General features: G+C 52.1%; 1 protein-coding gene across 4 annotated transcripts in view; it reads left to right on the top strand.

Annotated features, from left to right (window-relative positions):
• Positions 1 to 15,107, top strand: part of LOC140403531 (PH and SEC7 domain-containing protein 1-like) — a 213,322-nt gene that overhangs the window by 69,920 nt on the left and 128,295 nt on the right. For all 4 annotated transcript variants that reach the window (XM_072491496.1, XM_072491497.1, XM_072491498.1 and 1 more), the window contains exon 4: positions 9,908 to 10,951. In XM_072491496.1, the coding sequence (XP_072347597.1) occupies positions 10,004 to 10,951 (948 nt within the window). In that variant the 5' untranslated portion in view covers positions 9,908 to 10,003. The remainder of the gene's footprint in view (positions 1 to 9,907; positions 10,952 to 15,107) is intronic.

Here is a 15,107-nt window from a genome sequence, read left to right as displayed (position 1 = left end):
CTTGCCTGTATGAATGCAGCTCCAACAACACCTCAAGAAGCTCAATACCATCCAGGACAAAGCAGCCCGCTTGATAGCTCCTCCTTCCACAAACATTCAAACCCTTCACCACCGACGAACAGTGGTAGCCGTGTGTACCATCTACAAGATGCACTGCAGTAACTCACCAAGGTTCCTGAGGCAGTACCTTCTAAACCCACAACCACTACCATCCAGAAGGACAAGAGCAGCAGATTCCTGGGAACCCCACCACCTGGAGGTTCCCCTCCAAGTCACTCACCACCCTGACTTGGAAATATATCACCGTTCCTTCACTGTCGCTGGGGCAACATCCTGGAACTCCCTCCCTAAAAGTACGGTGAGTGTACCTACCCCTCAGGGACTGCAGCGGTTCAAGAAGGCAGCTCATCATCTTCTGAGGGGCAACTAGGGATGGGCAATAAATGCTGGCCTATCCAGCGACACCCACATCCCATAAATGCATTTTTAAAAAATCCACCCAGTGTAATGCTTTGGGGACCAGGGTTCAAATTCCACCATGGCAACAAAAAATCTAATGATGATCATGAAACAGTTGTCTATTGTTATAAAAACCCATCAGGTTCACTAGTGCCCTTGAGGGAAGGAAATCTGCTGCCCTTACCCGGTCTGGCCTACATGTGACTCCAGACCCACAGCAATGTGGTTGCCTCTTAAATGTCCCTCTGAAATAACCTAGCAAGCCACTCGGTTCAAGGGGTGATTAGGGATGGGAAACAAACTGGCCTTGCCAGCAATTCCCACAACCCCTGAAAGAATTAAAAAATAAATCCTGCCATCCCAGGAATAAGTCTGGTGAACCTTCAGTCCAGTCCCTCAATGGCAAATATATCATTTCTTAGATAAGGAGACCAAAACTGCTTGGTGTTTGGCTGTGTGCGTGCTTGTGTGTGTATGCCTCTGTGATGGTGCATTTGTGGGTGTGTTCATGTGTGTGTGTGTGCGTGTATGTATGTATGTGTGTGTGTGCTTTTGTGGGTGTCTGTTCATGTCTATGAGTGTGTGTTTGTGTATGCGTCTGTGTGTTTTTGTGGGTATTTATGCCTGTGTGTGTGGTTGTGTATATCCACGTCTGTGTGTGTTTTTGTGGGTATTTATGCCTGTGTGCGTGGGTGTGTATATACGCGTCTGTGTGTTTTTGTGGGTATTTATGCCTGTGTGCGTGGGTGTGTATGCATGTGTGTGTGTTTTTCTGGGTGCCTGTTTGTGTGTGTGTCTGTGTGTGCCTCTGGGTGTGTATGTGTTTGTGTGTGTTTGACATCAGCATTCAGCTACACACAAGGCTGCTATCCTGGCGATTACAGTATTTATCTCCACTATGTTTTACTGAGGCTGCCAAAGCGAGCGTTTGGAGGTGTTGCATTTTGTCAAGCTCGAAGCTGTGAGGAGATCTCGGAAAGACATAAAAAATTGTCTTGAGCACATACTCTATCCTGATGCTTCAGGGAATATCATGGGAGGGCTGTACCATTAGGCACAGCGATTCTGACAATGCACAGATAATTATTATTGATATCCATCTCCGCTTCTGTCTGTGCTTTACACAGTGGGACAGCGCACTGGCCTTGGAATGGTTTCAATTGCCATCCCTGATGAAGTATCCACAAAGATCACTTCGATTTTGGACACTATACGTCAGGATGAATATATTGACTGGCTTGGGGAAGTGCAGCTTGTATTTAACAGAGTAATTCCCAGTCTCTTAAGGGTTAAATTACAAGGAGAGATTTTACAAACTTGCGGCTGGATTTTGGAGGGGTTGGGGGAGGGGCACGTTAAATAGCACAGGTGCCCACTCCACTACCTACCCATCCACCCCCGTCTCAACCCTAAAACATGGTAGGTGGGTGGGTGCCAAAATCTGCAGCCTACCTGCTATTTTTAAATAACCAATCAAGGGTTAGCTGAGCGTGTTGACAAGTGAATTGACCCCGAGAATATGCTGCCCATGCCATAATGCGAATGGCACAGGCAGTCTGGTGGGTTTTCGCAGATTGTTTCCGACATTTCGACAGAAGCTACGTTTCAAAAGGTATTTCATTAGCGTGTAAAATTAAAGCGCATGGTATTCGGGTTAGTGTATTGAGATGGATAGAAAACACGTTGGCAGACAAGAAGCAAAGAGTAGGAATTAACGGGTCTTCTTCAAATTGGCAGGCAGTGACAAGTGGGGTACCGCAAGGATTGGTGCTAGGACCCTAGCTATTCACGCTATATATTAATGATTTAGATGAGGGAACAAAATGTCATGGGTGGGATTCTCTGCCGGCGGGATTCTCCGTTTTGCCGGCGCCCGGGGGCTTCCCGACAGCGTAGGGCACGCCCCACAATGGGAAACCCCATTGACCGGCCGGCAGAACGGAGCATCCCGCCGGCGGGGTGAGGCAGAAATGTGGCCCGGCGTGATGTTGCATCCTGCTGCATATCTCCAAATTTGCAGATGACAGCAAGCTGGGGGGGCGGGGGGGGGGGTTGGTGAGCTGTGAGGAGGATGCAGAGATCCTTCCGTGTGATTTGGGCAAGTTGAGTGAGAGGGCAAATGAACGGCAGATTCAGTATAATTTGAATAAATGCGAGGTTATCCACTTTGGTGGCAATAACGAGAAGGCAGATTATTATCTCAATGGCCGTAAATTAGGAGAGGGAAATGTGCAACGAGACCCGGGTGTCCTCGTACACCAGTCACTGAAGGTAAGCGCGCAGGTACAGCAGGCGGTAAAGAAGGCAAATGGTATGTTGGCTTTCATGGCGATAGGATTCAAGTACAGGAGCAGGGATGTCTTGCTGCAATTACACAGGGCTTTGGTGAGCCCACACCTGGAGTATTGTGGCAGTTTTGGTCTCCTTCGCTGAGGGAGGATGTTCTCGCTCTAGAGGGAGTGCAGCGAAGGTTTACCAGACTGATTCCCGGGATGGTGAGCTGAAGCACGAGGAGAGATTGAATCGGTCAGGGTTGTATTTGCTGGAGTTAAGAAGAATGAGGGGGGATCTCATAGAAATCTATAAAATTCTAACAGGACTGGACAGGGCGGGTGCAGGAAGGATGTTCCCGATGGTGGGAATGTCCAGAACCAGGGGTCATGGAGGGTACGGGGTAGACCATTTAGGACAGAGATGAGGGGAAATGTCTTCACCCAGTGAGTGGTCGGCCTGCAGAATTCGTTGCTACAGAAAGTAGTTGAGTCAAAATCATTGTACGGCTTCCAGAAGTTAGATATAGCACTTTGGGCGAAGGCGATTAAAGGATATGGGGGAAAGCAGGATTAGGCTATTGAGTTGGATGATCAGCCATGTTCATAATGAATGGCGGAGCAGGCGAGAAGGGCTGAATGTTATCCTCCTATTTTTTCTGGGTTTCGATGTTATGTTGGCAGACAGCGATTCGGCCAATGACATTTGGACTGGATGTTGGGGCAGCTCTGGGTTCAGTTCACCTCAGGCCTCTTGTGTAGAAACATTGGAAATACAGCCATAAATCCCCTTTGCTTTGTAGTGAATTTGTAAAACATGCTCAATTAGTTAAGACTAATCAGAGGAATTCTTGCCTCGTGATATTTTGCACCATGTAGACCATGGGCTGGATTCTCTGTTATTGGGACTATGTCCCCATGCCGGCGACAAAACTGTGGACTTTCACGCCGGAAAAACTGGCATGAAAGGGCCACTAATTCCCAGTCCTGCAGGGGGCTGGTAGGTGATGTGTTGGGTGTTGTGGATCACGTCCAGGTCACTAACACTTGAAGTAGTGCAACACTATTTTATTAAAAGGTTAACGATTTAAACATACTTGAACTGTGGGTAAATACGATACTAGCTTTAACTAAAGACCTTTGCCTTGTCCTAACCAGTTGATGCACTCAGCACATGGTGAATGTCTGTGTTGCAGGCTGTGAGCTCTGTGCTCCGAGCTGGCTGCTACTCGAATGAGCGGGAACTCTGATGCCCCCTGTCTTTATAGTGCGTGTGCTCTCACTGGTGATTGGCTGCGGTGTTGTGTATGTTGATTGGTCCCAGTGTGTGTCTGCATCATGATGTACTGGTGTATGTTATGACATCCCCCCTTTTATATAAAAATATGTGCCTGCGTGACAATAAATAGTGTGTGGTGAATGTTCCTGACTACGTGTGTGCGAAATATTTACATGACTATATATATAAAACTAAGCTATTTATATGGGAAGGTGCCTGGTGCAGAAAAAACAGTGTGTCACACAAATAACGAGATGAACACTATATACAAACCACTTGAACGATTAAACGGAAGAACAGAACAGACCAGAGAGTCCATTAGTGCACAAAGTTCACAAATTAAGTCTCTGAGATGGGCGATGAATTCTGGTTGACCGCCTCAAGGGTGGGTCGGGAGCCACTGGCTGAGGAGTGGGCTGGACTGCGTCAGAGTGAGGAGCATATAGAGTGACCGGAATCTCTGCATAGTCCAGGTCAGGGACAACAGGAGGGCCTGGCACTGGCGGAGGATCGCGTAGCGAGCGCGGAACGAGACGAAGGGCACGTCGACTACGGCGCCGAATGGAACTATCCAGTAGACAAACCAGGAACGAGTGGGGAGCCACCTGCCGAAGAACCACAGCAGTTGCAGACCAGCCACCATCCGGAAGATGGATGCGGACGTTGTCATCTGGAGCCAGAGCAGGGAGATCAGCTGCACGGGAGTCATGAGCCGCCTTGTGCTGTGCACGAGACAGTTGCATTCGTTGAAGGACCGGAACGTGGTTGAGGTCTGGGACGTGAATGGACGGCACCGTCGTCCTCTGGGTGCGACCAATGAGCAGCTGGGCTGGTGACAGGCCAGTGGACAGTGGGGCGGAGCGACAGGCCAGCAGGGCGAGGCAGAAATCGGACCCAGCATCGGCAGCCTTGCAGAGCAGCCGTTTGACTATGTGGACACCCTTCTCCGCTTTGCCGTTGGATTGGGGGTACAGGGGACTGGATGTCACATGCACAAAGTTGTACCTCCTGGCAAAGTTGGACCATTCCTGGCTTGCGAAGCAGGGGCCATTGTCCGACATCACAGTGAGTGGGATGCCGTGACGAGCAAAGGTGTCCTTACAGGCACGGATGACTGCAGACGATGTGATGTCGTGCAAACGTACCACCTCCGGGTAGTTTGAAAAATAGTCTACAATCAGAACATAGTCCCTGCCCAGCGCGTGGAACAGGTCAATGCCGACCTTGGACCAAGGGGACGTGACCAACCCATGGGGCTGTAGGGTCTCATGTGGTTGGGCTGGCTGGAACCGCTGACAGGTGGGGCAGTTGAGCACTGTGTTGGCGATGTCGTCATTGATGCCAGGCCAGTACACTGCCTCTCGGGCCCGTCGGCGGCACTTCTCCACGCCAAGATGGCCCTCGTGTAGCTGTTCCAAGACAAGCTGGCGCATGCTGTGCGGGATCACGATGCGGTACAGCTTCAGGAGGACACCATCGACTACCGCCAGATCGTCTCTGATGTTGTAGAACTGCGGGCATTGGCCCTTGAGCCACCCGTCTGTTAGATGGCGCATGACACGCTGTAGCAGCAGGTCAGCCGCAGTCTTGTGGCGAATTTGGACGAGGCGTTCATCCGTGGCCGGTAGATTGGAGGCCACGAAGGCCACATGGGCGTCAACCTGGCAGACGAATCCCGCTGGGTCACACTGGGTGTTGACTGCCCTGGACAGAGCGTCGGATATGATCGGGTCTTTGCCTGGGGTGTATACGAGCTGGAAGTCGTATCGCCGGAGTTTGAGCAGAATGCGCTGGAGGCGAGGCGTCATATCGTTCAAGTCTTTCTGTATTATATTGACCAGCGGGCGATGGTCGGTCTCGACGGTGAGTTGGGGAAGGCCATACACATAATCATGAAACTTGATGACACCGGTCAAAAGGCCCAGGCACTCCTTTCTATCTGCGCGTAGTGCTGCTCCGTGGGGGTCATCGCATGTGACGCATATGCAACGGGGGCCTGATCGTGTTGCAGGAGCACTGCCCCAATGCCAGATTGGCTGGCATCGGTCGAAATTTTTGTTTCTTTCGCTGGATCAAAAGAGGCCAATACCGGGGCCGTGGTAAGTTTGGTTTTAAATTCTGTCCATTCGCGCTTGTGGGCAGGAAGCCATTGGAAGTCTGTCGTCTTCCTGACCAGGTTCCGACGAGCTGTGGAATGAGAGGCGAGGTTAGGGATGAACTTCCCTAGGAAGTTGACCATGCCCAGAAATCGGAGGACCGCCTTCTTGTCCTCTGGCTTTTTTATGGCTGTGATGGCAGCCACCTTGTCCGCATCCGGCCGCACACCCAACTGGGAGATGTGGCCCCCTAGGAACTTGAGTTCCGTCTGGCCGAAGGAGCATTTGGCTCTGTTGAGGCGTAGGCCCTGCTCCCGTATGTGTTTGAACACGCGCTGGAGGCGACTGACACGCTCCTGCGGGGTGGTGGACCAAATGATTGTGTCGTCAACATAGACGCGAACACCTTCAATGCCTTCCATCATTTGTTCCATGATCCTGTGGAACACTTCTGACGCCGATATGATCCCAAACGGCATCCTGGTGTAACAATATCTGCCAAAAAGGGTGTTAAAGGTACACAGTTTCCTGTTGGACCTGTCTTGTTGAATTTGCCAGAATCCTTTCGAGGCATCGAGTTTGGTGAAGAGCTTGGCCCGAGCCATCTCGCATGTGATCTCTTCGTGCTTGGGGATTGGGTAATGCTCCCTCGTTATGTTGCGATTCAGATCCTTGGGATCAATACAGATTCTGAGCTCGCCGGAAGGCTTTTTTACGCACACCATGGAACTGACCCAGTCGGTTGGTTCCGTAACTCTGGAGATCACTCCTTGGTCTTGGAGGTCCTGCAGCTGCTGCTTGAGGCGGTCCTTGAGGGGTGCTGGGACTTTGCGAGGTGCGTGCACCACAGGCGTGGCGTTCTGTTTGAGTAGGATCTTGTAAGTATATGGGAGCGTGCCCATGCCTTCGAAGACGTTGCGGTGCTTGTCGATGATGGCGTTGAGTTGCGCCCTGCAGTCAGCATCCTGGAAGGCAGACGCGTCATCAGGAGAGAGAGAGTGAACTCTTTGAACGAGATTTAGCAGCTTGCACGCCTGTGCGCCAAACAGAGAGTCCTTCGAGGAGCCCACGATCTCGAAAGGAAGGATGGCTTTTTGTGACTTGTGCGTCACTTCGAGTTGGCATGAGTCGGTAGCAGGAATGATGTTGCCATTGTAGTCCAATAGCTGGCAGGCCGATGGAAGAATGGTTGGTTTGACACGAAGGCTTTGGAAAGCAGACGATGCCATGAGATTGGCGGAGGCACCAGTGTCCAGGCGGAATCTTATTTGGGACCTGTTGACCGTCAGGGTGGCACACCACTCATCGTCTGGATCGATGCTGTATACCGATAGCGGCTTCCGATACCGATAGATGTCTTTGCTTCGGGGACAGCCTGTTTTTCGTTCCAACACCGACTCGAAAAGGCGCCTTCGGGTCCTCGGTGTCACTGCTGTGCGGGAGGTTGGAATCGGACTCTGTGACCGTGGGTTGAATTGCCTGAACATGCCTGCGAGGCTGGCTGATGCGATGCGAATTGGAAGGCTGAGCTGCTCGACAGCAGGCAGCATAGTGGCCAAGCCTTCCACATCGTAGGCATGGTCGCGATTTTGCGGGGCATTGCCGCTTTAAGTGGGCGGAGCCACAGTTGCCCCACGTCGTGACGTCAGCACGTTTGCTGCGCCACCGCACATGCGTACAAGCGCGGGAGCTTGGTGCGTACAAGCGCGGGAGTCTGCGAAAAACGCGCGAAATGGCCGCCCTCATCCAGGCTGAGGCCCTGGAGGTGCTCAATCACTTGGACCCGTTCCGACTCGTGGGGACATTGCCGCGCCGTTTCAACTGCTTGTATATGGGAGTACCGACTGGTGGCATTTTCATGTGGGACACAGGTGTCGATGGCGGTCGCTAGGGTGCGTTGCTTTACTTTGAGGAGCTGCTGACGTAGGGGGTCCGACTTAACACCGTAAACTATCTGGTCGCGTATAATGGAGTCGGAGGTGGGCCCATCGCTGCAAGATTGCGCAAGGATGCGGAGGTGCGTTGGAAAGGATTGGAAAGGTTCATCCTTACCCTGCAAACGCTGCTGGAACACGTAGCGCTCAAAACTTTCTCACCTCTACGCTGCAGTGAGTGTCAAATTTGAGGAGAACCGTCTTGAACTTCGTCTTGTCTTCGTCATCTGCAAAGGTGAAAGAGTTGAAAATAAAGATGGCATGGTCCCTGGCCGTGGAGAGGAGAAGGCCAACTTTCTGGTGTCCGAGATGCCCTCCCTGTCCGTGGCTTTGAGGAAGAGCTGGAAGCGCTGTTTGAAAATCTTCCAGTTGGCCCCGAGGTTGCGGGCGATGCGGAGCGGCGGCGGCGGGCTGATGTTGTCCATGTTGCAGGATGACGGAATGCTGGTGGAAGGCAGATCACTTGCAGGTAGGTCTAAGAAGTGCTAGTATGGAACTACTCCTGGTATCATGATGTGTTAGGTGTTCTGGATCACATACAAGTCACCAACACTTGAAGTAGTGCAACACTATTTTATTAAAAGGTTAACGATTTAAACATACTTGAACTGTGGGTAAATACGATACTAGCTTTAACTAAAGACCTTTGCCTTGTCCTAACCAGTTGATGCACTCCGCACATGGTGAATGTCTGTGTTGCAGGCTGTGAGCTCTGTGCTCCGAGCTGGCTGCTACTCGAATGAGCGGGAACTCTGATGCCCCCTGTCTTTATAGTGCGTGTGCTCTCACTGGTGATTGGCTGCGGTGTTGTGTATGTTGATTGGCCCCACTGTGTGTCCATCAGTGTGTGTCTGCATCATGATATACTGGTGTATATTATGACAGTAGGGACTCGGCGTAAATCTAGCAGCTTTTGCTGCAGGTACGGGTCCCCACACTTCACGGTGACGTCCTCCAGCGGCCGCACATGCTCCATGGATTCGGACCGTGGAGTTGGACCCTGAAAATAAACCCCCCCCCCCCTCCCCCCCCCCCCCCCCCAATTGGTCACGGCTCAACCCTGACCGCCCGCACAAACATTTCCCGGCCGCGTATAAGGCCCCCCCTGCACTCCGATTGGCCCGCCGCCGACCAGGGCGGCCACGGACTGAGTCCGCAGGCGCCACGCGAGTATCCCGACCAGCTGGACCACATTAGATCCCTGCCGCCGGGACTTCGGCTGGTCGGGGGCAGAGAATGGCGGAGCGGGCCTTCAGCAAAGGCCCCAGGTAGGTCCGAGGCAGCGTGGTGTACTCTTTCGGGGCCCGCAGAATCGGGGAACCGACGCCGGTCCTGATTCTGTTGGGGGAAAATGGATTCTCCGCTCCCGCACGGGCTGTGATTTCGGCGCCGGGGGGGGCGGAGGATCCAGCTCATTGTCTTTATAAGGGTGTGTATGTGCATGTATGTGTTCTATAGAATCCCTGCAGTGCAGAAGGAGGCCTATCGAGACTGCACCAACCCTCTGAAAGAGCACCCTATCTAAGCCCAATCCCCTGCCCTATCCCTGTCACCCCACATCTTTGGACGGCAAGGGGCTATTTTGCATGGTTAATCCAGCTAACGATGTTGGGTGTAGGCATTTTCTCGCGTATGGGTGTGCACTGCTTTAACTGAGCATTTTTGCATTATTGGACTTCATGGAGATAATCTCAACTTTGGGCAACAGACTAATATATTACTGCCCCTTTGAACCATTGGGATTAGGTCTTTAACTCCAATATTCAAGCTCTCTATTTCAGTGGCCCCACATTGGAACTTTGGTTGAGCTTCATGTTGATTAATACTTTGATGGTATTTGTCAGTAATGTATTTCTTGCATTTTCCTAGGTTGGAGAGCCGGCGTACCTCAAACGGGACGGTGATTGCGGTTCTCAAAGGCCTCCTGCTTCCCATCAACTTGTATTTTGATTGACTTTGTGCAAAATGGCGCAGAATACAAGTGTCATGGCGTTCTACATGGAGCTGAGGACTGGTCCCTCTGGGAGCTGTATCAAACCATCTCCAGGATCATCGAAGCGTGACGGCCTGAACACTGCCCAGTCCGATGCCAATGCCCAGTCACCGTGCGTGCTCTCGCCCAGTCCCCAGACGCCACGGTCCCGCACACAGAGACGTAGTCTGCCGCCAGATATGCGGATGGATTTCCTGGGCTTTCCTGGTCGCGAGAAGGGCGCGACATCACTCATTCGCACACGATCAGAGACCAATCCCTTTCGGGAAATTGCTCCCTCCACTCCTGGAAGGTCCACTGCCCCGACCTCTCCGGTCTGCATTCGGACTCACCCGTTTTTCCCAGTTACTTTGGGGAATACAATCAGTGGGATGGGGTGTGACCCCAGGGGTAGGAGCTCAGTCGTTTCGTTCAGTTACATCGAAAAGGCCAGAGTGAAAACTGTGGGGAATCCCTTCAACGTATCTGTGCTTCCTCAGGGAGCCAGCCCTACTTCCCCCTCTGCTGGATGGAAAAGCCCCCAAACTGGGCCCAAAATGTCTCGGGAATTTGTATCAAATCCAGTTCAGGTGGAGCATCTGGACCTGCACGCAAGCGCAGCGACCGCTGGTCCCTCCAGCGAGCCGCCAAATGGTCTAGTTCCCACCCGAAGTTTGCTTTCGTCGGTGGGAAGTGCAAGCCAAAGATATTCCGATGCTGCAGCTCCAGGTTTGTGCGCTGGAGAAAAAGGTCCTCGGACTGGGAAGAAAATACTTCGCCCGGACATTCCAAAGCCAATCCGCGCAAAGACGGTGGATCTCGGGACAAGTCTAACCACTGTGACGGGCAGCGATGAAACACCGAGGTACCGGGGCGTCGCTGCCATCCCAAACCTGGATCCAGTTGGAAGAGAAATCCCAAGCATTCCTGGGGTCAAACAGGTACATCCTGCCGAAAGTATCCATCAGAATTAAACTGAATGATCCGGAGAGTTTTTTTTTTCAATCAATGTTTTTATTCTCCTTTTTCACATTTTCTCCCACATTTACATCCATCAACAATAAACAATAGTCAGCAAGATATGTCAGTCCCCAGAATAACAACGATCCCATCCGCCCACCAACCCCCAAACATCAGCCCGCATGTTTACATAAACAAATGACAAAAAGGAATCAGGGATTACCCGTAGTCACCCTTAATCTACACAGCTCCCCCCCCCCCCCCCACCCCACCAACCCTCCCATCCACACACCCACCCCCCCCCACCCCAACTAATGTTCGATGTTATCCAGTTCTTGAAAGTGCATAATAAATAGTGCCCATGACTTGTAGAACCCCTCCGAGCTTCCCCTCAGTGCGAACTCAACCTTCTCAAGAGTCAAGTATTCTAACAAGTCCCCCCGCCACGAACGATCCGGAGAGTTAATGGGAGTTTAGAGCCCCTGGGGTTGGATGCCTGGGATGGTTAGCTATGGGAAGGCCGGCAGATTGGAAATGCTTCCTTCTCTGGCTCCTGTCAATGCTGCTGTCTTAATCTGGAGCACGATCTAACCGAATTGCAACAGAGTCCCTTGTTGAGCGCCTTTAGCCTGGTGTTTCCCATTGCTCGCAGGGAAAGACCACGCTTTGTTGAAATACAGGGACACCCCATGGAGCTGCACTTATTCCCTGTTCATGACTGAGGAGCTCCGCTCGCCAGAACTCCTCAGTGCAGGAGGAGATCAGGAAACCATTTTTAAATGACATCCCCCTCCCACTGACGTGAACCCCGGACCCCCCCAAAGCCCCAACTCGCCTATAATGGGGTTCTCGGCACTCCCTCACCTCACCCATTGGCCTGATCCCCGGCACAATGCCAGCCTGACACCTTGGCACTGCAAGCCTGGACGTGCCCTGGCAGTGCCACCTGGGCACTGTGGCTGCACCAAGCTGGCATCCAGGTGGCACTGCCAGTCCAAGGTGCCCAGCTGGCACCAGAGCCAGGGTGCCACCCTGCCCAGAGGGCAACTACCAGGGGCCTCTGATCCCCTGGGAGATCCCCCCCCCCCCCCCCCGCCAGCTGCCGTTCCATATAGTCCACTATAGTCCCCGTTGTGGAGCCCAACACTGAACAGCGTCTAAGGTCTCCGAGGCGAAGGGGTTTAATCCCAACACCTCGGGTAGATCAGGCGAGCTGCCTATCAGAATGAGACTAGCTACTGACTAATATGCAGATTTGCCAAATAATGATCCCGCCCACCAAGGACAGGATTCAGATTGTGACATCTCGCGAGATCCCGTTAGATCACGCGAGGGGTGTCAAGCCGGGTAGATCGCAGAGGAGGCCTCTCCCGGCAACTACTAGCCGCATCGCTCCCCCGTGGGCCTGGACGGGGGCGTGCCATGGCCGGTAGGTCACGCCGTTTGTTGATTAAATGTTCTGCCTGTGTTGCATATTTGATATTCCTCAGAGCTATGCAGAGATGACGCTAGTTTATATGTGTGCAGGGAGCTTATAGACAGAGTTTTATGCAATGCTTTAAAACAGACTTGTCTAACTTGTCTAACCAGAACACCCAACACATCACCTACCAGCAGGGCTGGGAATTAGTGGCCCTTTCATGACTGGTGAGGCTCCTGGCATTCTCCGTTCGCTCTTCATTGAACCTGGTTTGGTAGTAATGGCAGAGTGGGGGATATCCCGGGCCTTGATTGTGGTTGAATACAATTCTGCTGCTGCTGATGGCCCTCAGCGCCTCATGGATGCCCAGTCTCGAGTTGCTAGATCTGTCCTGAATCTCTCCCATTTAGCACGGTGGTAGTGCCACACAACACGATGGAGGGTATCCTCAATATGAAGGCAGGACATTGTCTCCACAAGGACTGTGCGGTGGTCACTTCTACTGGTACTGTCATGGACAGGTGCATCGGTGGCTTGCAGGTTGGTGAGGACGAGGTCAAGTACGTTTTTCCCTCTTGTTGGCTCCCTCCCCACCTGTCGCAGACCCAGTCTAGCAGCGATGTCCGTTAGGACCCGGCCAGCTCGGTCAGTTGTGGTGCCATCGAGCCACTCCTGATGATGGACATTGAAGTCCCCCACCCAGAGAACATTCTGTGCCCATGCAACCCTCAGTGCTTCCTCCAACTGGTGTTCAACATGGAGGGGTACTGATTCATCAGCTGATGGTGGCTGGCACGTGGTAATCAGCGGGAGGTTTACTTGCCCATCTTTGACATGAAGCCTTGAAACTTTATATTGGCATGTGTGCAAGTGGGGCAAATTTTCCCTCTGCAACTCTTGAGAGAGTTGGCCAATCTGAATAGTTTGCAATTTCCTCAGTTTGGGCGTTTGTCAACAAATACAGAACTGGCCAATTCTCGGTCACTTTGGTTACAGTCTTTAGCTAGTTCACGTCTTGCTTCCAAAATTGGATAACAGGACATAATTACAAGACTCCTTTCTCATCAAGGGACACTGTAGACCGTGAGAACAAATCTCAGCTCACGAGCATTGCCCAAACCCGGATATTGGATTACAGGCTTGAAGTCCCTTCCTCTTATCTGCCCCTAAACCTTGCCGGATGAAGATTGGCCGGCTGATCATGTTTCGTCTCAGGAGTCCCTGCTCAAATCCAGGTAATGGCTGATTAGACAAGCTCCGTTTGCTGCCTGCCAGCCTGATAAACAGAGTGAGTAACGTTGACCTAGTTTTTTTTTTCTGAACTGCTCGCAATTTGATGCAGATCTGTGTCGAGTCGCCAAGCTAGCTCGCTGAAGCTGCACTGAAGGTTGGTGTGGGAAACGAGTGATGTCACTAATGAGTACATCTCAAAATTTGAGAGTACGGGGACTGGACACAGTTGGGCAAGTCTGACCGGAGCTTTCAGTCAGTTAAGGAAATGGACAGTGAAAGCCAAGAGAGGAGGTGACGGGTATTTCCTTACGCTGTGGGTTGTTGTGTTGAGGAATTCACTGGCTGAAATGGCAGTGGAAGCAGTTTCAATAGGAACTTTCAAACGGGGAGTTAGATAGGCACTCGAACGGCAAAGGTTTCAGGGCTGTGGTGAAAGCAGAGGAGTGGGATTAATTCAGAGAATAGATAGCGCTCAGAAGGAGGCCAATTGGCCTGCCATGTCTGTGCTGGCTCTTAACAAGAATAGGCGACCTCATCCCACTCCACTGCCTTTTCCTCACATTCCTGCAAATCTTTCCTCTTCGGATATTAATCCTTTTGGGATATTGGATAGCTCTTTGAGAGGGCTAGCACAAGCACGATAGGCCAAAGGGCGTCCTACTGCGCTGCTGGATTCCCTGAGCGTGGGAACTCATGATGGTGGTGGCTGGTGGGACATACACGGGACAGGTCAGCCGGAAGAGCTGTCAATTCCGGCTTCATCGGTTCCTGCTCTGAATAGGAATTTTAGAGCCCCGGGTCCAGCTGGAGGAATGCACAGGGATTTTGTTGAAGAGGGGAGTCTGTGAATGAGGTGTTCAGTGTGCATGTTTCATGATGAAGCGCAGGCGTGTTCCCTCGGTGTCCCGGGCAACACTCCTCCCTAAGCCAGGATCAACAATAACAAACCATCTGTTATTCATCTCCGTGCTGTCGGCAGTAACTTGCTGAGTGTCAGCAGTGTGTTCCAGTTCAGGCAACACATCTGGATCCATGGTAGAGACTTCAACGGAGGCTCCATCACATGGCTGACGAGGAACCTCGCCCACTCTGACCGCCTGCCGCTCCCGTGTATTTGGAATGATTTGGAGGTTCAGCGTCCACCTGTTTGGCCATCAAGTCCTGGGGTGGGACTCCAACTCTGAGCAGCGATGCTACCCATTGCGCCACAAGGCCGCCAACATTGCAGGTAGCGCTGAATGGCATTTCCTCGTTCCCAAACCTCCTTATGATGTCCTGTGCCTCCAATGAGCACACACGATTCCCCAACATTTCAGTTTTTCAGATCAGGGGCTGGATTGTCCGGCTCCCCCGCCATGTGTTTTCGGTGTCGCGCCGTTCGCTGGCGACGTTTATTAATGGGGTTTCCCATTGCAGCCACCCCATGCCACCGTGAAACCCGTGGGCGGGGTGCGTCGCCAACGGGAACAGTCGGAGAATTCTGG

This window comes from Scyliorhinus torazame, chromosome 28 (genome assembly GCF_047496885.1).
Source record: "Scyliorhinus torazame isolate Kashiwa2021f chromosome 28, sScyTor2.1, whole genome shotgun sequence".
Lineage (NCBI taxonomy): Eukaryota > Metazoa > Chordata > Chondrichthyes > Carcharhiniformes > Scyliorhinidae > Scyliorhinus > Scyliorhinus torazame.
This window is presented reverse-complemented; position numbering and strand designations above follow the sequence as displayed.